General features: G+C 55.7%; 1 protein-coding gene across 1 annotated transcript in view; it reads left to right on the forward strand.

Moving 5' to 3' along the window:
- PSD (pleckstrin and Sec7 domain containing) overlaps window positions 1-26,168 on the forward strand; it is a gene marked incomplete at its 5' end in the record, with an annotated part of 33,112 nt that overhangs the window by 848 nt on the left and 6,096 nt on the right. Inside the window, 8 exons of the mRNA XM_080620544.1 lie at window positions 6-108; window positions 610-1,078; window positions 6,422-6,865; window positions 14,912-15,106; window positions 15,511-15,591; window positions 16,139-16,251; window positions 17,066-17,124; window positions 17,679-17,768. Coding sequence (XP_080476670.1) covers window positions 6-108; window positions 610-1,078; window positions 6,422-6,865; window positions 14,912-15,106; window positions 15,511-15,591; window positions 16,139-16,251; window positions 17,066-17,124; window positions 17,679-17,768 — 1,554 coding nt within the window. The remainder of the gene's footprint in view (window positions 1-5; window positions 109-609; window positions 1,079-6,421; window positions 6,866-14,911; window positions 15,107-15,510; window positions 15,592-16,138; window positions 16,252-17,065; window positions 17,125-17,678; window positions 17,769-26,168) is intronic.

A 26,168-nucleotide genomic window follows, 5' to 3' on the forward strand; every position in this document is an offset into this window, starting at 1 on the left:
TGCAGGGCAGCGCCTGGGCATACCCCTGGCAGAGCTCAGCCCATGCCCAACGCATCGCCAGGGCCAAGTGGGAATTCTTCTATGGCTCCTTGGACAGCCCGAAGACAGGTAAGAAGCTGGGCAGGGGGGTTGCCCTCAGCTGAACCAACCCCTCCTTTGCAAGTCTAAATTGCTGCCGGGACCCCCCCTGGGGCTGCCCATCCCTCAGGACTTTTTGGTGCCCAACAAGAGATCCCCCCAAGATCAGCCAGTCTGTGTCCTCTTGGGGCCAGATCCGGCACGCACCAACTTCCTCACAGAGCTCCCTGTGGCCATGCAGTGTTGTGCAAAGGGGGTGACAGAGCCTTGACCTCTGGCAGCCCCCTGCTGCCTCTGCAGAAGGGCTTTGGGGTTCAGATGGGGGCTCAGGGCTGGCTGCGGGTGCACTAGCATGATAGCACCCTGCCTCTGCCTCTCCCACTCTTCTTCCTTCCCGCTTCCCTTCTCCATTCCCCAGTGCCCATCATATGTGTGTTGCTGCTCTTGGTATGCGTGATGCCACAGGAGCAGCTCTCCAGTGCTCCTTGGAGCAGCTCCCCACAGCTCTGAGTGCTTGGGGCTACCTTGCAGGCTCCTCTGCCCCTGACTCTGCTCCTCTGGCTGAGCCCCCGCAGAAGCCCGTCTGCCCGCTGCCTGCAAAGCCACCGGGGTTGGTACCTAAGCACAGCCTGAGCCACGTGGAAGTGGAGATAGAGATGTCTCCTATGGGCAGCCAGAAGCCCGGCTCCTGCGAGACTGGGATTATAAGGAGGACGGTGAAGTACTCTGAGACAGACCTGGACACCGTGCCGCTGAGGTGCTATCGCGAAACCAACATCGATGATATCCTGGCTGAGAAGGAGGAGGTGGATTCAGCGATTGAGAGTCAGAAGGACAGTGAGAGTAACCCAAGCTTTGGGGGCACCCCAGGCAGGAGGAATAGCACTCCGGAGGAGCCCCTCGCCCCAGGCACCGACTGCCCGAAGGATGGGCTGCGGGACAGGGACGTGGACGAGGATGATGAGGTGTTTGAGGCAATGAGGAAAGAGAACAGGGAAAGGTGAGGCTCTGGGCATGAGGGCAAAAAGCTCCTCTCACCCTCCTTACGGTCCCCTGCGGTGAAACGGGTTCTGCCAAAAGCATCTGAGCTAAAAATCTCAGTAGCTCTATGCAAGTTGCACGTGGGGTCAGATGGAGTCCTGGATCACCCCTTTGGGGCTGTGGCTGGGACTGAGACTGGGAAGGGGCCCTCACTGCCCTATGGAAAGAGTAGGGCAGCACCAATGATCCAGCCCTGGGTGCTGTGCCATGGGCCCTGCTCCCCTGGGGTCAGCCCTGCAGCTCAGCTGAGCTGAGCCTTCCTGGGGTGGGTCCTGCCATGTTAACTGCATCCTGTCCTGTTTCTGCTGGGTATTGGGGTGATGGTGACAGGATGCCTGAGCCCAGGCCATGTCCTGAAACTGCTGCATGCTGGCAAGTGCTGCTGGGCTACCCTTCCATCTGCAGCCTTGGTGGCAAGAGGGGTCCCTTTTGCTTGGCCTCAGTAGGTATTTGCCATGTTTGAGAAAGAGTGGGGGATGTGTTGGGCTAGAAAAAGCCTCTTGTTGTCTTTTGTTTTGTTTGTCACTTGTGTGACAAAACACGCTGTGCTGAGGAGCTGATGAAGGTGACACCAAAGTTCAGTTGCCCACCCATGGGCAGCTAACACCATCTGAGCTGCTGTCCACCCTGCGCCAGGTGTGGGAGATGGGAGATGGTGTTTCGGCCCAGCAGCACGAGACTCTGCCTATGGAATGTCCTCTGGAGTGGTGGTTTGACCATGATGAGTGACGGGCATCAATCCACTTTTCCCAGGAGGCAACAGGAGGGGAAGGAGCTCCAGAGCCCTCTGCAGGACAGCTACCCGGAGGGAAAGGCCCTCGAAGGGGGTGGGAGATGCCTCTGCGGACAGTGGCAGCCAAGGGCATTTCCTGTGTATTGGCAAAGAGTCATGGGTGAGATAAGGAGCTCACCATCATCAGCAAGTGCTTTGCAGAGCTAGGGAGAGTCTTACCTGGGAAGCACAAAGCTAGGGCAATGCTTGGGATGCCGTGTGGCAGCGTGTGCTCACCTAGCTGTGCGGAAGGCAGGTGGGGAGCATTTAGGTGGAAGAAAAGGAAAAAAGAGGTTTTGCTATTGGCAGTGGGAAAAGGTAATGAAAATATAACCCCCAGTGGTGCCCCTGCTCTGGGAAGGAGAAACCCAAAGGTGCTGAGCTGATGGGAAGGAAAGGTGTGTGCCCCAAGAGGCACTGGTCTCCTGCCAGCTTGTCCAGCCTTTGCATCTCTAGTGGAGGGGGTGGATACCTCCCACCATGCTGTCTGCCTCTGCCCTGACCTCAAAAACTTTGGGTTCTAGAGAAAAGCTGAAAATAAGCCATTTTTTATGTATTCCTTTCCAAATTAATAGTGATAGAAGTTTTGAGTAAGGTGTAAAGTTGTTATAATTGCAAACAAGTTCTTCAAGATACTGTAAAAGCTGTCTTGCATCGTATTTTATTTCCACATATTTACTAGGTCAATACAAGCCCTGTGAGCTGTAAGCCTCTCTGAGGCACCTTACTGCAGCTCCTCAGACAGCACTGAAAGCTTGGATGTGTCCTTAAATGCATTGTTGCTCCTAAGGATGGTGCTGCAGGTATAATTATTGATGTGTATATAGGGGCATCATGTTAATTTTACATGGCTTCTTTGTAGACCAGTGGGTTTCTTGCTTTGCAGCCCCCTGAATATTCCCCAGGAAGGTGCAGACACTGCAGACAGCATCTTGACAATCACAAGCCTCAAACCATGAGCTTGTTTAGCCCCTGCATCACAGCCCTGGGTTTTTGCTTACGCACTGTTTCTGAGCTCTGCAGCTGCAGTCCCCCTCCCTGTTTACCAGTCACCAGTATTGATGCTTTCTACTTCAAGATTTCTGCTTTGCCTGCTCACAGGAGGGGTGATGCTGGGGTGATTAAGAAGCTCCCCAAAGCTGGCACCATTCTGCTGCTGCTGGAGCAGCTGTACCCTAGGCCTGAGAAGGACCAGTCCTGCAGAATTACTGAAGCACCTTTGGATGCTAATTTGCAGCATGTAAATATGTAAATCCCTTTGAAAATCTAGCCTTAAGGGTTTAGCACCCTCTGTGAGGGGGACTTTGGCTTGGTACTGTCTTCTTGTCCTTCATATTCTGGTCAAAGGGCATCTTCACATTGGTGATTTACCCTCCCAAAATAAGAGCCTATGCTAACAGCTGAAAAATCCAACACCAAATCAAACAAGACATGGGAAATGATGGAAGAAACAGTGTCTTCTTCCAGCAAATCTGCTCCCTGAATATATTTAGAGTCAGATCTACCAACTCTAGTGACTAGTCTAAGCCTTTACTGTCTTTATTCCCATTAGTCCCGGAAAGGCAAGACCTGTCAGTGAAAGTGGGCTCAATTCTCTTCCTCCCTGAGAACCAGCAGATGTGCTGGGTGAGCTGGAGGCAGGGCTGGTCCCACAGCACGGGTGCCTTGGGCTGATAAGAGGGAAGAGACTTTGCAGGGGTGCCTGCTCCCCCGAGAGCGGCAGCTCCCTTTTCTCCCTGCAAGCGGAACAGCCTTGCCTGAGAAAGCCGTTGAATCTGCTACCTGGGGAGCCCTTCCAGAGCCTTTGTGCTCACTGCTTTGCTGAAAATAGCTGCATGGCAAGCCTTGCTGGGGATTAATAAATGGTTACGGCCTCGGTTTCATTAAACACTTAAGCATGTGCTTAACCTGCCTCAGTAGTCACAAGCCTCTGGTGTGATGTACTGAGGCTGAGCCTCTGTCCCAGAGCCCAGCATGGCCACAACGCTGCAGCTTGGAGTGATACTCCAGTGTGACAGCCTGAGGGGACTGGTGGGTACCTGAGCACAGGTTGGAATTAGGTGTAAAAGCAGGCAGCTGCCAGGCTGGCGGAGGCGTGTGAAGGAGCTGGGGATGGGGAGTGCAAGGAACTGCTGAGGCTGGTCCGTACAAGAGCGTCTTTCATAGAGGAATAAAGTGAGGGGCTGTTGGGTGGTTCTGTGCGGCTTCACATTCAAGCTGAGCTGGGATCCCCACACAGCGCCTACCGTGCCTTTGTGGGCAGGAGTGGGGCATGGCTGGGGCAGTCGGGGGTCTGGAGTGTCAGAGGAGCATTTTGCAGAGAGCGAAAACCGCTGAGAGCCTGAGGAGCTCTTTTCTCCCCCCGCTGGGGACTGCTCGGCTCTGCAGCACCAGGCGGGGAGAGCGGGCAGAACCCCTTCCCCTTCATCAGCCATCGGGTGCCGCTGCTGAAGCCCAGTTGCTCAGACCCTCATGGTCCCCGCGGGCAGACCTTTGCCTGAAGGCTGGCCGCTGGCTTTGGCACTAACCTGCAATGCAGCGGGGCTGTTGGCTCTCGGGATCTGCTTAGCCCTCTCCCTAGGAAGGCTCAACGCCTCTCCTGCCCCAGCTCAAGGCTGGAAACCTATTTGCTTTCCCGCTGCCAGTCACCCTTGCACAGATGCTCGATTACAGCTTCTGCATCTCCTTCCCTCCTCTGCTCCTCCCACCTGTGTTTGTCTGGCTCGGTGATGGTGCAATGACCCTTCCTGGGGGGCCGGAGCCGGTGTAGGGAGGGATGAGCAGTGCAGCAGCAGCTGATGAAGAAGCATCTAGATCCGAGCAGGAGTAGTGTGTGCCGGCAGCACTGCACCCGTGCTGCTGTGACTACATCCTTCTGGAGCTGAACGGCTTTGCACTTGGTATTTTGAGGTGGAGAGATTGCTTTGAGAGCTCCGATGATGTGGACAAAACTGGCTGTGGGGTTTTTTTCTGTGTCTTCGGGCAATAAACACAAGAATAAGCCCAGCTCCCTCTCCTGGAAACAAGGTCCCTCGTGTCTGCTGGCGTTGTCTTCCCCATTGCCCTCCTTCTGAATCTGAGGCAGAAAAGAAAGTCAGCAGCGGTTAGCATGGTTTAGTAGCACACAGCTGGGTGGTAAGGACAGCAAATGCACATTTGCATCTGTAAAGCTCATTTTCAGACGTTAAAGAGGTCTCTTCTGCCTTGTCCTCGCCAGAAAGGTGGGAACGGTAAGAGCATCAGTGCTGTGCAGCCATGATATGCTGGTGGATGGGTTAGAGCAGCCTCCATCCTGCCTTGCTTACCTGCGCCTGGCTTTGCTGTGCTCCCTTGAAGCCCACTGGCACTCTGGGGGACTCAAGCTGCCAGCTCTTGTCCTGCTGAAGTAATCAGAGTGAGATTTTTGAGCAGTATGTGGAGCATAATGAAAGAAAATAATTTGGTGCTTGTAACAGCAATGCCTTTTCTGAGCCCTTTGTATAAAGCTGTTTGTTCATAACAAACATTATGACAAGGTGGAGCAGTTCCTCTCCTTTCATTGGAGGAGAGAGTGGCATAACAAGTGCTTTTCTGCTGCTTTAATAAAATGGTAGTGGCTTATGAGCAAAGTAGGCTTTTAGGGCTGTGTTTATTATGCTTGTACAGCTGAAGCATTGATGTTCCCTGGGTTGGAAATGTCCCGGTTGTCACGTGCTCTGATTGAAGGGCAGGCTGCACTTCACCTCATTTACAGGACAAAACACTCAGGGCTCCAGGGTTAAGAAACTCCTGTGTTGGGCTGGACCCAGATGTTTGTGAAACAGGCTGGGCCTCCCTGCAGAGCTGATCCCTGACAAGATGATGAGCCAGGACCAAGCCTGGCCTCTAGGACATGGGCTGCCTTAGGTCCCTAAGCCCAGAGGTGGGTGTAAGGCTCCCTCTGTTCTGTCTGGGGAAACCTGGGGCTCAGCATTGCCTTGTGCCAGGTCCCAGATGTCTCCTGGGACCAGCCAGCAGACCTTGCAGGTAGGGGTTGGTCATGGTCTGAGCATGGCGCTCACTGACCGCGGTGCTCACCGACCTCAGTGCTGTGTTTATGGAGGAAGGTGTCATGCTGTCCTGAGCAGCTTTAGGAGGAACCTGGTGGGTGCTAGGAGCTCTGAAGGCTTGTGGAAAACACAGCCACTTCTAGATTTGTTTGGAAATGGAGGTGAACCACATCCTGCTTCTGGTGCTTGAGCCCTTTATTGGATCTAAGCTCAAGTCAAATGTCTGGGAGTAGTAGCCATCTCATAAGCTTCTTATGAGGATGAGCCACTAAAGGAACAAAAGTCTGTGGCACATTAAAGGAGAAGCATATGTCTGGAAAGAGGCCAGCCCAGTCCTTCCCATGATGTCTTGGGCAGGCAAAGGCATTTCCTTGGAGGTCAGTGGATGTTCAGAGATTTCTGCCCTCCTCAGTTTCCTTCTGGAACAGCACATGGGCTTTTGGTTTGGGCTTTGATCCCTCGCTCCTCAGTGACCAGTTATTCTCACTTTCTTTCCCTCTAGGATCATGGACCGAGACACACAGGGTATGCTCAAGTCTCCAGTGCCCTTCCTCCTGGGGCACAGCCTCTCCAAGGATGGCATGGACTCTTTCAGCAAGCATTTTGAGAGCATCATGGAGTCCCATCGAGCCAAAGGCACATCTTACACCAGCCTGGACTCCATTGACATCCTTTCCTCCCCAGCCCACACCCATGGGACCTTTTTCACTTTTGACCTCCCAACCGTCACCCCAGAAATACAGGGACAGATCAAAGACAGTGCCAAGCTGATCGAGGAGAACTTTGCTCCTCTGGCTCACTTGGAGCCAGACTCTGGGACAAGTTCAGCTACAGATGCCCCCTGGACAGAGAGGGAGGAGGAGCGGGGGAGACGAAGCAAAGGTGCTTGGCACAGCCCTTGCCGCTCAGAGGACAGCTTTGGTACTCCCTTGGCCTCCAACATGAGGTGAGTGACCAAAGTTGCTTGCTGTCCAGCTGAGCCACCAAAGCTTCATGTGGAGTCTAACGCTGTATGGAGTGTTTTGCAGCCAAGAGCCTAACCTGTGTTGCAGGGGAAGAGGCAAAGGGTCAGGATTTTCTGTGAAGTTGCTGATCAGGCCAGTGATCACCCCAGTGTTGTTGTAGGCATGTTGGTGGGAGCATGTCTCCTTTTGGATCTTGGCCAGCTTTGTTGGTGCTGGAGGGCTGTGAGGTTTCCTCCAGCCCAGCAAGCAGGGAGTCACAGGAGTTCAATCCTATGGTGGTTCCCATTGCAGAACAGTCCAGTATCCATGGTGGCTGTGAGGAGAGGCCAGTCACAAGTTGAGTAGCGGTAGAATTTCAACCGCCTTTCCCTCCTAGAGGCCAAAACTTCCTGATACTGCCGCACTCCTCACCATCTGAGTAACATGCTCCTGTTTCTTGAGGGCAAGAGTCTCATGGTCTTGTATGTATTGTCCTGGCCTCCTGAACCTCCTCAGGCTTGTGTGTGTTGGGAGATAGAGCAAAGATTATCACAACCCACCCTGTGCTTTGCTCCAAGCCTGCCTGCTCCTGGGCTTGGGATGGCTGCCCCATGCCGGGGAAAATCTCTTGTGGATCTCTGAGCTGGAGGAGCTCAGCCCCACCACTTCCAACCTATCTCTGTGTGGGACCATGTCCAGGCTGAGACAATACCTTCCTGCAACCCTGCGCCTTCCAGCAAGGTCTTGGGCTGTGGCACTTTTGATAGGGCAGGTTGGCGGGCGTCATCTTCTCCTTTTTCCAAGGCACACTCATCTGGAGTGTGGTCAGGTTCAGTCTGGATGTCAGGTCTTGTCCAGTGGCTCAGCTGCAGAACTGGTGACTCTTGGAGGACTTGGTGTCTCAGTCATGCCAGCGCTGACCTTGTTTACATTGCCTCCCTGCAAGGTCTCTCAGCCCAGTGGCCTTCCATGCAATGCCAGAGCCTCCTGAATCCCTCATCTGCTTTCTAAGCTTTGGCCTTTTCCACACCAAACTTATTTGGGTTAGGTCTTTTCCACAACAAACTAATGTCACTTTTGGTCACAGCCTGCACCATCCTCATAGACTCATCTTTGGGTGGCCAGGTGGGGATCTGAGCTCTGTGGCCTCTCTGATGTCTGCAGTCCAGAGAAGAGAGTGGGGTATCGCATGTGCTTGTGGTCACTCATGTGCTTGTGATCACTCAAAGGGCATTTTGGGGCAGAGGGGTACTGGGTTAGGCCTTCCCTTTCTTTGGTACACAGGAGCCAGGGACATGGTGGCACAGAGGCCAGGCAAGGTTTGTGCCTCTCAGTCTTTGTGTTCTCTCAGCCTTTCCTCATGGGGCAGGTTTCCCAGGCCTTTGATAATCTTTGTGTCCCTTCTCTGGACCCTCTCTAGCCCTGTCCACATATTTTTGTATAGCAGGGACCAAAACTGAACACAGTATTCCAGGTGTGAATTCCATGGCTGATTGCTTAAAGGTTCCCATGAGCTGGAACCAGTGGCTCCAGGTGCCTGGCAGGATTGATTTGCTCGAGCAGGGAGTATCCTTGTGATGCTCCTGCTAAGAGCTATTTAATGGAAATTGCTGGGAAAAGGAGCTAAGGAACCTCTGCAGCCATTGTAATACATCACCCATGTTGGCGAGGCAAGAGCTGGGCATTCACCACTGCCCGTGGTCACAGGCGGTACAGACTGATGGCCATCAGCTCAGATGCACTGGGGACTCGAGGCAGAGGGGCTCTGCGGTGGAGGCTGTGCAGGGCTTTGGCAAAAGCGTGCCTGGTGATGAACACTAGCAGGCCTAGGCTTGTGTGTGCTGCCCTGTGGCTGTCCTATTTGTGTCCGCCAAACCTGTGGCATGAATTGTTGCAGTGGCTGGGGCTGGGGCTGGCTGGGGCTGGCCTTGCAGCCTGTAACTTTCTGTCTCTCTTGGTGGTGATAGCCCCTGCATTGCAGGGGAGATGTGGTGTCCCTCGCGGCCAGCGGCCTTGGTTCATGCAGCCTCAGCTTACATCAGGGTTCTGGTGTCCCTTGGCACGCAATAATCTGAGACCACGCTTTCATCTTGACCTTGTACATGGGGAATGTGTCTAAGTGCAGACCCAGTGAGGCTGCCCTGGGTGCTGGGATGCCTGTGCCTCCTCTGGTGGCCTTGGTTGAAAGGGAGGGAGCAGTAGCTGAACAGCAAGAGTCCCACTGTGGGACTCCCTCCCTGTTCCTCCACAGCAGGATACCCCACGGCACTCCCAGCGTGAGGCACAGGCTCTGTGAGTAGGTTATCACCTGTCTGGGGGAGGTGAAGGTGTGCGAGTGCCTGCTGTCGCTGGGCGGAGGACTGCACTTAGAGCAGTCTGTCCTTGAGGTGGTGATGGTGACCCACCGGGTGTGGGAGGGGGGCAGAGCCCTGCAGGGCTGGGGAATCCTTCCAGTGCTGGTGAGACGGTGGGGTGGGAGCTGGGGCAGCCCTGGGGACTGCAGGGCTGTCAGTCCTGCGGTGGCAGGCAGACTCTTGCAACTGCAGGTCCAAATCGCCAGCCGTAGACACGCTGCTGGTGCAAGCGGCACCCAGAGTGTGCCCTCCCTTGCCGCAGTCCCGCACACCCTGCGGGCCGTCAGCCCCAGCGGGATGCAAATGGGCAAACTGCACCTCCATTGGGGTGCGAGCCCCCTGGTCCGGCCGCCCATTTTCCCTGCTCATCCCGCTCCTCCAGCGCCAGCCGTGAGGGTGCCGGCGGAGGGAGGGGACGTGACTCGCCCCCTCGCAAGAGGCACCGGAATCGGGGACATCGCCTGAGGTTGGACGGGAAGAAGGGCAGGAGGAGAAGCGGCAGCAAAAGGCGGGGGGGAAGGGAAGGTTGCAAACAGCCTGGTGAAAAGGGCCAGGTATCACGGTGAGGGGCGGCACGCCCACAGCCTCGCTAGAGGGAGAGCTCCGCGCTGGCTCTGCGGCGTGAGGAGCACAGGGCACCCCGGGCGGAGGATGAGACGGGAACCAGACCCTCTATCCCGACACACCGCGGCTGCCAGCGGCTCCTTAAGCGCCGAGCCCCCACCAATAAGCTCTACTGTGTTTCTTTATAAGGTCCTTTTTGTTACTGCAGCAGTCGGTGAGCCGTTGCCCCTCCCCTTCCCGAGGCCAGCGCAGGTCTGTCAGCTGGCCCGAGCTCCCAGTTGGCAGTGGGGAAACTGGTGAGATGATGCCTTTGAGGGCTGTGCCCAGTTTGGGGCCCCGTCGGGTGTATTCGGGGTGTGATGTGGGAGGTTGGGGGTGAGGGTGAGCAGAGGAAGGAGGGCAATGAGGAAAGGGAAGGAGGAGCAGGGAGGGATAGGGTGTGAGCACAGGATGGGGACAGGGCTGGGGCAGAGGATGAAGAGGGTTCCCCACAAGCACTGGCATGGCAGAAAATGGGTCACAAGCCTGGGGGGAATTTTCCCCCAAGCATTTATTTACATGTCAAGCTATGAAGGGCAGCGGGAGCTGGGAAAGAGGACACATCAGCTGAAGGATGGGGCAGCAGACTGGGTCCCAGGTCTGGCAGGGCTGCCTCCAGAGGCACATCCCATCCCTGTGGGACACAGCCCCTCATCTCAGGTATTAATTCCAGCCCCTGGGTCAGATTTAGAGCCCCTTGGCTAGGTTTTGCTCAAGGGTCTGAGAGACTCAGGTTTCCCTGTGCTGACCCCACGGCATCTGTGTCCCTGAAGGAGAAGACAGCTCTCTACCCAGCAGGTGAGTAACCAGATTTTAAGGGTCTCCACTGGTTCCAGAAATTGCTGGGAATGCAGATTCACCCTGTCCTCTGCAGGAGTAGTTGTGACCCCTACAAGGGACTAGTGGGATGGGGTGATGGAGGACAGGTAGGCATCTTCAGAGAGCGCTGGTGCTGCAGGAGGTGCTCTGGAAGTCTGCAGAGAAAGAGGACTGAGGAGGGGCACAACTGCCCAAAGTTAGGTCCTACCTGCACCTGGCAGCAGGAGTGCTGGCGGGTGCTGCTGTGGCTGCGTGACTTTAGGACCAAAAGGAGCTGCCAGAAAGCAGGACCAGCCCTGCCTGTGCTTGGAAGCCAGCCTGGCTGACCTTCAAGTGTCCTCTCAGCCCTAACTTCAGTTCTGCAAGAAATGAACCAGCCCAGATCTTGTCTGTCATAAATCACAGTCGCTCCACTGAGACCGATGGAGGGAGCTGCGTTTATTTAGCTCAGCCAAAGATCCGGTCTGGTACATTCTTAGTAGCAACATTAGGCAGGCTGTGCTCACTTGGCAGAGGCATTTGGCATCTAGCCATGTATGTGGGGCACTGGGAATCGAGGGCAGAGTGCTGCTCTGCCTCATGCATGTGTCCCTCACAGACTCAGACCAGGCTCTCTGCACTGTCCCTTCATGGTGCAGGATGCAGACCAGCCTCCTGTGGGGTGCAAGCAGCATGTGGATTGTGGTTGGAGGTTTTGAGTTTCCTGCAGCAGGTATCTCACCTGGAAATGTGGCAGGCAGGACCTGGACAACACAGGAGCTCAGCTGAGCACCCCCACCTGAAACCAATGGCCACCCTTCCCAGCCTGTCCCCAGGGGCGTCCCTCCTTCCCCGCTCCTGGGGAGGGGGGTGTTGGTGCAGGAAGGATCCCACTATGCAGATACCATATGGGAAGGCTCCTACCATGCAGATATATCCCTGCTGGCAACCAGGAGCTGAAGGTCAGCTCCCTAGGGCAGGCTTTACTGAGCTAGTGCCTTATTGCTGCCCCACATCCAGGAGAGATTTATTCTTGGTTGCTGGCAACCATGGAGAGAACATGGTGCTGAGTGAGCCTGGTTTGTGTTGGCAAGGGGGAGAGGAAGTCAAGGCTCCTGCAATGACATGCTGCATTGCAGCCAGGGAAGGAAGGTGCTGCGGTCTCTCCTGCTGGGCTCCAGGCACTCAGCCAGTGGAGGAATATTGGGGTGAGACAAGGATTGGCTCCAGGGAAGGAGCATTTGGCCAAGAAGGAACATTTGGGCCCTGGAAAAGGACTGTCTATGGTGTGGTGGCCATTAGCAGGACCATGGTCTTGCAGCAGCTCCCCAGGGCTGGGAGCACATGTTCCTTGTGCTGAGCTGGGGTGGGAGGTGGTCAGTGAAGAGCCTCTGCCCTGGGGCAGGCCTTGAGCTGGATTGTGTCCCTTCCTTGATGGAAGAGACCCCAGAAGCACCTCACTGCTGCCAACACACGGGCTGGGACCTTGAGCTCCCAAGCAAACACCTCTGAGTTTGCAGGGGACCAGTGCTCCCATTGACATGGAGCGTGGCAATGGGTGCCCTAGGCGGGCAACACAAAGAGGAATAAGCTGGTGCTGGGTCTGCTCGGGGATGACTCATCTCAGGCATGCTGAGGATACTCACACAATACCAAATTTGATCTTTATTTCTTAAGTGTGGGCCACTTCTTGAGTTGAAAATGTATCTAATGTAAAAAATATTGTCTCAGTGTTTCTTCAAGCCAAACTGAAATGTCACTTTAGAAAGTACACTTAAAAAAAACCTACCCTGAGACATTAGCTCATTGGCAAGAAAATTAACATCACCTCAGTTGCCTTATACAGGGACACATCTCTTTGCTCTGTTCCCCATTTGCTTGAGGATTGCGCTCTTGGTTTTCCCTCCTTAAGCTCCACGTTCTCCAAGCCAGCTGGGGCTTTGAGGGGTGACAGATGGGTGCCACGAATGGGGGACTTCCAGCCTACTGAAGCACGAGAGTGGCTTGAGTCTTGGGAGAAAACCCATTTTGTGGTATGGCTGGGCAGTGCCTCATCCTGAGAGCAAGGTTATGCTTTGCTGATATAAAACCCCAAATCAGTATGGGGACTTGGTGAGGGAGGGAACAGCAGATCCTGCTAGCAAAGCTGCTTTGAGACCCAGGCTGTGATCCATGCATGCCCATTGCAAGAAGCAAGGCAAGAACTGCAATCACAGGTTGGGAGCCTGCAGGGAGATACAGATGTTTAAGGTCAATAGAGGTTTTGTAAATGGCCTATGCCTGGATGCTCAGCAGTAGGTAGGAAAGCTGAGGACCACAGATTGGGAAGAGAGGTCATGGCGGGAGGCTCAGAGCTCTGTTTGCCCCATGGGGCTCCAGGGGCCAGCCAGACAAGGTAGGACAGGAAACGTGTAGTTGGGAGATTTTGGTGATGGTGGTTGAGAAGAATGAAAAGGTGTTCAGAGGGTGAGCAGCTCCTTGCTCTGGAGGTGCAGTCAGATGGAGAGTGGTGGAGCTGTGGCTTTGAGTTTTGTAGCTCAGCCTGCAGCTGGAAAAGCAGCCTTGGAGCTGCTGTGACAGCAGACAGAATTCAATGAAAAATACAGTCACCACAACGTATGGTTGGCAGGGGCTGGTTGCGGGGATGGATTCGTCTCTGCTGCTGGGAAGCAAAGAGCCTGTGAGTCCTGTCTTTGGCTGAGAGCACAGTGGCTGCAGCCATTCAAGGAGCCAGATGGTGCTGAGGTGCAACCCCTGGGGTGGCTTTGGCACTGACAGAGAGTGCGGGCACAGCTGGAGGGCCATGGGCACCAGGTTCCACACCAGCAGCATCTCTGGATGTGGCCACCCTGTTTTGGGAGGAGGAGAGGTTTTAGGCAGGTGGGAGGGATGCCTGCAGTTTGGGGTGTGCTGGTGATGCGGATGATGATGCTGGAAGTGCCTGCCCAGCCCAGCTCCCCAGAGCAGGTGGACTCAGAGCCGGTTTGCTCCTAGTGTCCTTGTGGCCAGTCTCATAGCTGCTTCCACCAGGGTGGCATGGGGTGATGGACAGGCTCTTGGAGAGGGCTGGGGCTAACTGGGCAAGGAACTGCCCTGGGAATCCAGCCAGGTCTTACCACTATCACTGCCCAGCACTGCCAAGCTCAGCAATGGTCTAAGCCAAGTACATCTCCCCGGGGATCTGCAGGGTTTCAGAGCTGCTTTCACCAGGGAGGTGTCCATCCCTTGGGTTTGAGCACAGAGCAGCTTCCCTGCTGGATGTGCCAGGAGGGTGGGAGGAAGGTGCCCAAGAGCCCCCTGGGGTAGCCTGTCAGTGCTGTGTGTGGCTCCCCTGGGAAGACCAGTGCTGAGCAGCAAGGAGGCTCGGCCTCTGTGCAAGAAGTGGAGCCTCAAGGCGATTGGCCTGGGTGATTGGCTCAGGAGAGCAGGCCTCTTAAAAGTCAATTAGAGACTTTTAAAAATAAATGGGACTGGAACATTGTGAGGGCTGCCAGAAAATTTGGGCGAGGTCAGAGTTACTTAATGTTCGTTGTTGATTAGATTCAACCGGCTTCTTGGTTGGGATAACTTCAGTGCCGCTGAGTCAGACTGCTTTGGGGGCTAAGCCAAGAGTGTCTCCTAATGTGGCCATTTAAGGCATGGTGGGCTGGGAGCTGATGGGCAGCCTGAAGAAGACAGCACACCCCTCTGTGAGCTGGGAGGCCGGGGGGAAGGGTGTTCCTTCAGCTTCGCCTTCTCTGCCTCGGTTTTCCCTTCTGTGAAGGGCTTTGAAGTTGGAGGGTGGGAAAAGGCAAGTGAAGGAATTATTGTCATTGTCGTCTTTATCTCGGGTAGAAACTGCGCTCAAGAGCAGCACAAGATGTTTGTACAGGTTAAAAAATGAGTGTGGATGTGCAGGACAGCATGTGATGTGCACAAGTTTGTGCTCTGAGTCTTCACTACGGCTGAGCTTGGCAGAGCCTGAGCTCACACATTCAGTTTCCCAGACTCAGGGTGGAGGACTTTGGAGCGGTTGTGCTGTCACTCCACTTACAGTTTGGATGTGGGTTTGGAGGCCTTGGTCCTGTCATCAGTTGCTTGAGCTGGGCTGTTACCCCACCTCTCCTGCAGCCACATCCCCAAACCTTCTTCCCTTAGTTCCCAGAACTGACCTGGGGGTGTCTCTAACCAGTGTCTCACCCTGGGCCCCAGCACTGAGTAGCTGCTGGGGGTGAGGAACCTGCATTTCCTGAGAAGCTGAACAAGGAGAGGATCTGCAGACAGGCTAACATGGAGTGTCCTTTCCCATTGCAGCGAACACCCCCTGAACCAGCTGGTTTTGGACTCAGACTCAGAGATGGACAGCATGGAGCAGCTTGCCCTGGGCAGCACGGACACCCTCTCCAATGGGCACAAGGCTGACCTGGAGGCTGCCAAACGCCTGGCCAAGAGGCTCTACAACCTGGATGGCTTTAAAAAAGCAGATGTGGCCCGCCACTTGGGGAAGAAGTACGTGTGGGTATTCACAGGGAACGTTCCGTTCTGCAAGGGGCCCACCTGCACCCACAGTGCATCCACAGCTGCTGCCCTTGTGGTGCACTGGGCTGGCAGGGAATAGCTGGCAGGACCACAAAGCCCACTCTGCAGAGGTGCTGGGGCAGGGGAATGGTTAGCTGACCTCTTATGAGCCCTTCCAGCTCTAGCTTCTCCAGTTTCCTTTACATGCCCGGTATTCCAGTTGGATCTGTGGGTGACTCCTCTGCATTTCATGGCAGTGTGGGGTGTCTGTGTCCTCAGCTCACTTTCCACAACCCTTGGGAGCTCTCAGTCTCCTAGAATCCACCCACTGTGTGCCTTTGGTTGTCCCCACGTTCTGATTGATCTCACTCTCACCTCCCTCTTTTCTATTTCAGCAATGAGTTCAGCAGGATGGTGGCAGGGGAATATCTGAAGTTCTTCGTGTTCACGGGGATGAGCCTGGACCAGGCCCTCAGGTCAGAGCTGAGGGCACGTGTGCACGTGTGGTGGCCACCCAAGTGGGTACCAGCAGACCACACCCTCTGCAGCTCTGCACCCATGCAGAGATCTGTAGGAGCAGGCAGACCCCATGGCTCCCACCTGGAGATCCTCTTACCTCTTAAATAGGGGAGGGTGATTCCCAAAGTGGTCTCTCAGCCACACAACCAAGAAAGCATCCCTGGTTTTAATTCAATAGTCGATGTGGTTGGGTGACTGGCCAGTTCACCTAGGCCTGGCTTTCCAGGCCTTGAGCCTGGACCTTCCTGGTGTTAACCCCCACCTCCTTTCCCAGTGTAGTTCCAGGGCAGACCTACCATCTGACTGTAGGTCTCTGCAGGGTATGGTGCTGTGGACTTGAGGGGAGTCCCGTGGCGCACTGGGAGGGATGTACCTAGGTAGGGCTTCATACAGTACACATGGGGGTCTGCAAACCAGAAAGCACAGCTCCACTCCTGCACAGGGTGGGTTGGAGAAGCTGCTGGTGAGTTTCATGTGTTACCAATACTGCTGCTGCTTCTTCAGGTCCTTTCTAAAGGAGCTGGCCTTGATGGGAGAGACACAAGAGCGAGAGCGAGTGCTGGCTCATTTTTCCCAGCGCTATTATGAGTGTAATCCCAATGCCATTTCTTCAGAGGGTAAGAAACTGTGCATGTCTGTGTGTGCGTTTCAAGCGAGCCCATGCATTCATCAACTCGGTGAAGGTGCTCAAACTGAAACCAGAGAGCAGGCTGACAGCCTATACTGACACTTTATGAGACATGCCCTGTTGGGAGATGTCATTTACCTCAAATGACAGATGCTTTTGATTATTAAAAATGAAACAAACAAACCCCAAATCTGCTCCTTTTGGATCATGCATAATTAGGGCTCAACCCATCCTTAATTCTGACCTTGAGCAGATTAGCACAAGAGGCAAGAGAAGGCCCTCCTCACCAAATAGACCCCAGCTCTCAGACCCTCGACTCAGCAGTGGCCAGGTGAGACAACTCAGGTGCCTGGCACTCAGGGTGGCACAGACACCCACTTTGTGCCGTTTCACGTCTTTGCGCCTCCTGTGTCTGTCCACGTGCTTTGCTCTGGGCTGGCTCTGGGGCAGGTGAGGTTTGGGCTGCCTGGCTGGCAGGGGGCTCTGCCGGTCCCACCTTGCCGTGCTAGGAGCTCTGCAGGAGTAGCTGCAGCATTGCTGACTGGCTGAAGGGGCTGCAGGCTCGGAAGGGAGTTTGTACGCTCAGGTTTGGGACCAGCTTTAATTCAGTGGTCTCCTATCTACTCACCAATGTGCTGCCACCGCCACACTGACTGCTGTGTGCCTGGGGTGGGAGGAGGGGGCTCAGGGCTCTCCTGGGGGCTTAGAGCCACCATGCCCTGCCTGAGGTGCTGAGGGGCTGGAGCACCAGCTTCAGGTGCTGAGCTGGGGGTTCTAATTCCTGTCCTGTGCTTGTGCTGCAGATGGAGCCCACACCCTCACCTGTGCCCTGATGCTACTCAACACAGATCTGCATGGACATGTAAGTTCCCACTGCCAGAAGCCCCGTCTGTTCCTACACTGTCCCTGCACCCACTGCCCTGAACCATAGGTGCTGCAGGAAGAGTGAGGACTTGCAAGGACAGAGCCACAGGAGCAGGAGACGTGGGACCCTGGGCCTGTGAAGATTGGTCACAGTTAACATACCTGGGGAGGAGAGTGAGGCTGAATGAGAGGAGGGGCTGATGATGGAGGGATGGGGCTTCGGAGGAGCTGCACTGAGCTGGAAGATGTGGAGGTTGGTTGAGGACAGAAAAGTACAGTGGACAGGGAGAGAAAGTGGGAGTGAGACTCCAAAGCCGGCTGCCATCACGAGCGAGTAGCACCCAAATTGGAAAAGGCTATTTAAAACTCCCTGAGCCAAGGCAAAGCCAGCAGCATCCCCACACCTGCAAGCAGCCTCCATGAGACCTGGCTGGGCCCTCACCCCACTGCAGAGATAGGGGATCTGTTCCTGGGCTGTGGGACCTCTTCCAGCCAGCACTGGCCCCTGGCCCAAAGGTAACCCCCACGTTTCTCTCCCCGTGGCTCCCCCAGAATATTGGAAAGAGGATGTCCTGCTCCGACTTCATTGGCAACTTGGAGGGACTCAACGGAGGCACTGACTTCCCCAAGGAGCTGCTCAAGGTAAATTCAGTCTCTCTCTCTGGCCAGACAAGCAGCAGGAGCAAAAGTGAGAGCTTTGGGCAGTATCACGTGAATGGTTACCTGGGGTGCAAATGAATGTGTTCATACTTGTACAGGAATGGTAGTGGTCCCTTGGCCTGCAGTTTTCTTCCTGTCTTGCTGAGGAGAACATGGGCTGTCCCATTCTCCCAGGAGGATGCTGGAGCTCCAGCTGAAGTCCTGATTCCCTCACTGACCTTTCTGTGCCTGCATCACAGGCAAGGGGGCATGTGTTAGGGGCAGCTTCCCCAGCTGCAACAAGCATCTTTGTGGTGCTGACCCCATGGTACTCAGCCTTTATTGCTCTCTGGAGCACTGGAGCCCAAAGTTGTGGCCAGGCCCTGGGACTGGAACCATCTCTGGTGGCAGAAGGAATGTGTTTGGTGACAAGGGCAAGGCATGGCGATGGGGTTGGTGGACTCGTGGTTGAAGCCCTGAAGCCAGGAACTCACCACAGTGGTGTGAATGGGGGATTCCTGCCTTCTCCCTGCCTGGCCCAGTTCCTTGTGGCACTTGGCCAGGGAGTGCAGGCAGCATTCAGCAAGCACCTCCAGCCTTGGACTGCTGTGCTTCTCTGCACAGCCTGTCCTCGAGAGGGTTTTCTGAGCTGCTGTCTCTCCATCTTGGGCCCTGGGAACAGGCATAGCTCCCATGGGATCTGCTGGGCAGAAACCATTGCTGCTGGTGAACCACTGCAGTTGGCAAATTACTCATGATGTGGAAGATGGGTTCCCACAGGGTGCCGGAGCCATGGCAGGGGGAGAGAGTTGATGGGGGAAAAAAAGCAACAGAGGGTGACAAGCTGAGCTCCCTGTGTGGGTCTGTTCCTGGTTGCATTGCTTGCCCCATCATAATGGGGTTACCAGCAGCTCTCAATAGGGCTGTCCTCCCTCTCAGCCCACGCTTTGCCAGTAAAGGGAGCTACTCAGGGAAAAAAACTCCTCTAATTTTAAACCCAACTCCAGAAACAGTTTTAAGCACCCAAAATGGAATAGAAACGTCCAAAATGAGGACCCTGAACCCCTGCCCTCTAATGCTCCTGTACTCTGGATCATCCAAGCTCTTCAGGCTCCTCGGCATGTCCTCTTTGCAGCCCCCAGCATGCCATGGTCAAGTATTTGTACTTCAGGTACTGCCCCGTCCCTGTTAAACTTTACCTCCCCAAAGTACCAGCTGTTTAAAGATGTGAGATCAAATTATCCCATCAGATTCCAGCCAGTGGGAGATAGGCTGGTGAGGAACTGCCATGAAGCTACAGGCTTTCCCTCATAGGTAGAGGCGAAGACCTTTGCTGGGTGTAAGGGAGTGGGGGAGGCTGCAGCGCTGCAGCACAGCCCCACACAGCTGTGCCTGCAGCCCAGCAGCAGGGAGGTTGCTCTGCTAAAAATGGCCTGTTCCCTCTGCAGCTGCGGCGCTTCCCACCGCCGCTTTTCAGCCGCCTCTGTACGGGAGCTGTGCTGGGGAGGGGGGCGAGGGGCAACGTGAGGAACCCTGCGTGGAGCAGGCTGAGCTCCTCACCTGAAGCACCACTGTGCTTTAGGGAGCCCCTGCACGTGCAAGGAGGAGCAGGTTCCTGGGGTGGGTGAGATGGGGAAAGTGCTGTTGGCCTGTGCTGGGGAAGGGGCTGGCAAGGAACTGTGCCTGATGGGGCTGTGCCTCTCCTGGGCAGCCTTTACCCCTTGGCCAGGCTCAGCCAGAGAAGACCTTCTCTTCTTTCTGCCTGCTGCTTTCAGCTGCTTGGTGCATTGGTCCTTGCCCAGGCTCAAGGAACAGAGAAATGGGGAAGGCTGTCCTGCTGCCCTCCCTGTATCAGCCTGTGCTAGCCCCATTACCAGGGTAGGATGGTGCCTCCTCAGCAGACCTGGCTGGCAGGCCGTGCCTGGGGACTGAGGCTCCTGTGCAAGCATGCTGCACAGCTGGCTGGCTAATTTTAGTGCTTCAGGAGCACGCGCATTTCCTAAGGGCAGCAGGGGAGGGGAAGGGCTGGCAGGCTTCACAGAGCTTCTCAAAGCTTGGGGCAGGACCTAGGTGGCGGCAGGGGACACAAGGCCACCATCCCCTGTGACTCTGGGGACAGCAACAGGAATAGACCCACAGGGAGCCTGGGCACTACCTTCGTATCTGGCTGCTGGGAGACCCAAGACAAACACAGCACAATGCCTGAGAGCGGGCGGCAGCTTGAGTCAGACGATAACTTTATCTGCTACTAGATAATAAGTGTAAACAATCCCAGTTTTGTGCAGGAGAAACGAAAACACTTGAAAGCTTGTGCTTTCACAGCTGAGCTCCACGTCCCCCTCACTGGCTGTGCTTTGCTGTGTCCTACACGGCACTCCAGTGAGCTAAGGCAGCGATGCCTTCCCAGCGCTGCTCCTTCCCTCTGGCTCTGACATCTCCCCTGGAGATTTGTACCCTTCAGGCAGGGCTGCCCAGCTCTCCAATTCAGGTGTCTTCCCACTAGGGCAGGGAGCTATGCTGGAGATACAAGAACCCATGCCCAAAGATGCATATGTCTTCAGGCTTGGACCCAAACCCCTGTGGCCAAATGAAGGCAGCTGCCCACGCAGCAAGGAAAGGGGCAAAGCAGGATGTCCTGGAGCTGGTGGTATTTTGATTAGCTCTTGAGATATTGCTCTTCTCTTGTCAGTGTGATTTTAGCCCAGGCCTCCTGGGATTTCAGTCACTCTTGTTGGTTGTCTGTTACATTTGAGGTGTGGATTTGATTTTTACACGATTGATCACCTTATGGAGCCTTAGCTCTTCCCCACCTTCCTTACTGGTTTAGCTTAACCTTGTGCTTTCCTGGCTGGCAGAAATGCAGTATGGCCAAATCAGACCCCATTTCTCCCCAGTGCTGATGAGTGATTGCAGGAGTGAGCCAAATCTGTGCTGCCTTCCAGCCTAGGAGCCCAGAGCATTTCACAGATGTTAATGAATTAAGGCTGACAATGCAGTCGGGTCCCCGGGGGAGGAAGGTAGGATGGGCCCCCACCTTCCAGCTTAGAGGCACAACAGCGGGGCTCAGACGCTCAGAGTGCTGGGTAAGTGATTATAATGTGGGAAGAAAGCCCCAGCTCCCACCTCTGAGCTATAATCACGGGAGCGCTTGCTCAGTCGAATCCCCTGGGCTATGTTTTTTTGTTTTGCTTCTTTCCCCTCGAAATGATATGCTCGCTGCTCCTGTGGCTCCCCTGTCTTCAGGGGCAGCCCATGTGCCAGGCATCCATGCCCCCTCCCTCACAAGTTTTGCCCAGTGATCACTACACCAAGCAGTTAGGACAGAGTGGAAAATTTCCCCTTGTCCACTGGCCATGTCTCCTGCTCAGTCAAGCCTAACTAAATTACACATCGATCCTCATGCCTTCTGCAAGGATGCCCAGCCTTTTGCTTCTTCACAGTAAGAGCTGCCTGGAGCATCTATGTCCTGCCCTTAACCAGCTGGGTGTCTCCAGCCGCTCATTTTCTAGCCTGACCAGAAGGGACAGGCAGGAGGGTTAAGTGTGGGATGGGCACTAAAGGTTGAAGGTCTGATCACACCTCCACTGGGCCTCTCTCCTACCAGCTCAGCCCTTGGAGGTCCCTGGTGTGGGCTGGGCTGCGGTAGCAGCTCTAAGCCTGCCCAGCTGGCACAGAGTGGAGGTGCTGCCAGGCCGCTGGAGCACAGCAGATGTCACCACGGCTGTCCCGCAGCCCCATGAACCCGGGAGGGTCCATGCTGCTGCTCCCACTCTCCGTGCTGGGGCGGAAGAGGGGCAGGGACGGCTGCTGGTGCACCGGGGTCAGCTACGGCACCTCGTGTGGCATCAGCGCCGGGGATTGTGTCGCCCCGGGCGGGATGCTAGCCGCTATCTCCGCCGCTCGGCTCGGCTCGGCTCTGCCGGGCGCCGCGGGTCGCCATTGGCTGAGGCGGGCGGGGCGGGGCGGGCTCCGCCTCTGTAGGGCAGCAGCCGCCGAGCCCTGCCCGGCCCGGCCCGGCTTCAACAGGCGGCGGCGGTGGCGACGCGGGCCGCGGCAAGCAGGGCCGGGCAGGGCCGCCGGGCACCCACACTTTCCCCGCTGCCGCCGGCAGGATGATCGGCGTCAACAGCATCAATAGCAGCGCGGGGCGCATGCGGTCCCGCTCCATGTGCTCGGTGCGCTACGGGCGCAACTACCGCGGCGTGGAGACCTTCTGCTACGGCTGGCCTCAGCGCTCCCGCACCCTCAAGCCGGTGCTCTACACCGACCTGGTGGTCAGCCGCCTCCAGAGCCGCCGCAAGAAGAAGCCGGTAAGCGTCGGGCCGGGGGAGCGGGGGGCGCCCCGAGGGGATGCGCAGCGCCCTGCGCCCCGGCGGGGACACGGGAGGATGGACGGGCAGACGGACAGACACGCCCGGACAGCTGCCGGCCCGCCCGCTGCACGAGCCTCAGCCCTGGCGTGGATGTAGGGAGCGCCGAGCCCCATCTCCCTCCCCTGTCTGCTCTCTGTGGACCCGGGTCCCCATCAGCCACCCCTCCGCCTGGGGTCCAGCCCTGCCATTCGCCCCCCATCCCACCCCAAGCACGGGGGTAGCGAGAGCGCGGCGAGACCTGGGTGACATTGCGCCGCTCGCCGTGGTTTGACAGCAGCGCTAGCTGAAAAACATCGCTGCGAAAAGAATCCAGGACAGAGCCGTACCGCTGGGACCAGCCCTCCGGCTTAGCATAAGTGACAAGCTCTGCGGGCTCCCTGCCAAGGGCTGCGCTGAGCCGGGGCAGACCCGCACCCCCTGAGGCGGCGGAGAGAGCCGCAGGCAGCGCGGAGGGGCAGCGCGGCAGCACAGGCTCCCTGCCGAGCGGAGCTGGAGAGGAAGGAGTGGCTGCCTGGACAAAAAAGGGCTTTTTACTGCCAAGTGCTTGGTCGCTGTGAGCCGGTATCCGTTTTGGAAGTGTTATGCTGGTGTGCAACGGTCTTAGGTCGGGAGAAGCAAACAGGCTTTTCTCTGGGCACGTCCTACCCCGGTCGGGTGTCCGGCTCCAGTGTAACAGAGAGAGAAGAGTCATCACCGACCCCCCTCTTGCAGGCAGGCTGGGGCAAAGCGGGCAGGGGGACCCCAGCGTCGCCTGGGCAGCCCCCGTGGTCTAAACCAGCCCAGTGGGGCCATCAAGGCCATGCCAAGCAGCGATGCTGTCATAGCGCAGTTACGGTCTGGGGGCAGCATTAAGTTGTGACGCACTCGGGTGGAAACATGCAGTTGAGAGATGCTTGGTTGCTGCTTCCCGCGCTGTGGGGCTGTGCTGGAAGGGATGGAGGGATTTACTGGCCTTGGGGTGGTAGTTGGCTGAGCAAGGAATGTTTTAAAAGATATTTGTGCAGCTTATGATGTTGCTGAGGCAGGGATGGGTAGCTGTCTCCTGCTTCCTGCAGAAGGGTGGAAAGTGACCCAGGACATTGTCCCTGTGACAGCCCATCCTATAGCAAAAAAAGTCTGTCCTCAGGTTAGCTCTGCTCAGTGTGCACTCAGGAGACTCTGCAGTGGAGGGAGACACCAGGTGTGTGCAGCAGGGTTGGTGCGTGCCAGGTAATGAGTTGTTCTTGAGCATGGGTTGTGCATGCTGGGCAGAGGAGGTGCAGATGGGGCTGCCAGGGTGAATTAGGGACCTGATATAGTTATGTTCTCTCTGACATACAGCCTTGATCTGACCATGCCATTCATATCTGCGCAGCTGTGGGGGTCTGGGTGCCTGGGAGACCTGACAGAGCTTTGTGGCTGGGTGTAGAGAAAGGTATTTTATTAAGGAAAAGTTGGGGAAAGCCAACAATTGAGCTCTCATCTTGAAATGCTGCCAGTCATGGAGAGAGGGAGAATGACTGCAGGGAGGATGCTTGGTGGCCGTGAAGTCTGTCTAGCAGACTGTCACAGAGCCATGGCTGGTCACAGGGCCAACACAGGAGGAAGGGAAGCCTTGACCTGCACAGGGCATCTTGCAGTGCTGAGAGCTGGGCACTCTGTTGCTTAATGCAGGAACTAGCAGAATGGAAAGGGGAACTGTCTATCCATAAGAGTTATGATACATAAAAGATGTGCCCCAGAAAGGGTTAAAACTCTCTGTCAGATACCTAAATTCCTACCTTAACCCTCCTCTGCTACTTAAGTGCTGGGCTACAAGCCCTCCATGCAGCCTGTGCCAAGGTTGCATTCAGGCCAGCTTGCTGCCCAGCTCTCCAAACCCAGTTTTGGTCTGCTCTGAGCTGAGGGGCTGAAGGGGAATGTCTTCCACCTTCCCACTTGTGTAGGACTGTCATAAGCAGGACTGGTGCTAAGGCTGGAGCATCAGAGCCACCTGCCTCTTGCCCAGTGCAGCCCCCCCCTCTTCCTAGAGATGTTTACTGGAGTAGGATGTTTGCTAGAGGACTCGGGGATGTCCTCTCAGCCTGCTTTCAGGAGGAATGACACCAAAGAGAGATGTTGATTCAGTGAGAAATCCCACTGGGACAGTGTATTCCTAGGTCTCTTAAGCGTTGCGCATGTCTAGGGCAGAGCTGGCTGGCTGTCCCAGTGTGCTGCAGCAGTGAGCTCATAACCCAGCCATGACAAAAAAAACCCAGCCATGCTTGGGGTTGGCCACGGTGGCATGAGGCAAGCACCTTACTTCCTCTTGGGTGCTTGCAAGTTCAGAGGTGCCAAGAGGTGCTGTCCTTTTGGCTCAGGGGGGAGAATCCATGGAGCAAACACAGCCTGGAGAGAGGGACCTGCTGAGCAGTGAAACTGGTAACCCTACTCTCTGCTGACGTGGTTGTGTTAGACTTCAGGAGCCTGCACTGCCTGTGATTCCCCAGCAGAAACAGTCAGTGCACCAAAGAACTCAGAGTTTAGTGGACTGATGGGCAGCGGTACTACCATGGAATCAGAAAAGCAGGATAGACTTTGTGGCTGAGTCCACCAACTTTGTTCCTGAGACTGGTGTTGGCTGGGGTGGCATTTAGCCAAGCAGAGTCTTGGCAGGATATAAGTGTAGATGTAAAGCTCTGCATTGCCCTCTCAGTCCCCTCAGTCCCCCTATTTGCCTCTCACTGTCCCCCTGTACCGGAGCTGAGCAGCCTGTGCTCCCCATCTCTGAGGTGGGGTACTTAGCAGCTCCTGCCCACAGTGGGCTTGTGTGATGCTGTCAGGGCTTGTTGCAGAGCAGCTCGAGCCTTTTGAAGCCACAAAGCAGTTCAGCCTTTGAAGTGTTCACCGGCAGTCCCAGAGCCAGGTTTCTGTAGCATGGTGCTCTGCCGGGCCGTTCTCTGACACTGTGCCATCCAGAATTATTCCCCGAGCATCTTCTGACATCAGCTCGTTCACTTGGTGTTTAGCAGCATCCTCCCGCAAGCCCTACAGTAGGGCTGGGGGCCATGGTCCCTTCTGTGCAGCACCTCACCTTGCCCTCCAAAATCCCTGCTCAGCTGGCCCACGTCTCCCTTCCTTGGGGAAAGGGAGCTGACCCCTCTCTATATCACTGCTGAGCCAAGCCACATGTCCTGTTCTGCCCGCTTTTTCCAAGGAGCTTTTCTGCTATTCCCAGTCCCCACTTCTGTGTGCTGGTTTTTCAGCCTTCTTTTTGTGTCTGTTTGTTCTCAGCATCTTTCAGCTGCATTCTTGGCAGTGAGTAAGATCCCTTCTGTTTCCCGTGGCGACTCCTTATCATCTACGCTGCTCTGAGATGCCTGCTTCTCCCCCTGCTCTGCTCCCAGGTTATGTTCGGCAGGACTCTGGTTTGGCTTTTTTTTTTTTCCTCAGGCTGTTTTCTAGGTCTTTTTGCAGTCCGTGCACCTGCCTGTCCCACTGGCTTCTACCCCCTCCTCACACCTCAGCATCCTGCCCCTCCAGCACCAGGACTGCACTAATGGGACTGGGGTCTAATCTCTCAGGTGCTGAGGCCGTACCCCTTCTGTAAGCCTCCTGTCTTCCCAGCAGACAACTGAACTCTGCTTCCCGCCTGCTAGATTGGGACGATCCCTTCCCTCCTCTGAGAAACAAGAGGAGGAAAGCAAGCTGGTGCTATGCCAATGGTTTCCTGACAGGGAAGTGCAGGAGGAGCTGGTCGCCACTTGGTCCTGGCTGCTGTGCCTCTCGGGGGAGTGATGGATGTCCCTTCTGCAGACACTGCTGGGGCCTGTCTGCTGGCCAGCTTCCCCACGCCCCTGCACGCCTCCAGTTGTGCTTTCTGAACCACCAGTAAGATCTCTCAGCAGTCTCTGGTCCAGTGATGGATGTTGACAGCTGCCTGAACAGCCTGTGCGAGACTTGATTATTTTCCTCTGAGGATGATGCCTTCCAGATCTCACTCCGAAGCCTTCTGCGAGCACTGTGTTGAAACCCTCTCCAGAGCCTCCCCAGCTGCAGAGCCTTGCCGAGT

This window comes from Psittacula echo (assembly GCF_963264785.1).
Source record: "Psittacula echo genome assembly, chromosome: 6".
NCBI lineage: Eukaryota > Metazoa > Chordata > Aves > Psittaciformes > Psittacidae > Psittacula > Psittacula echo.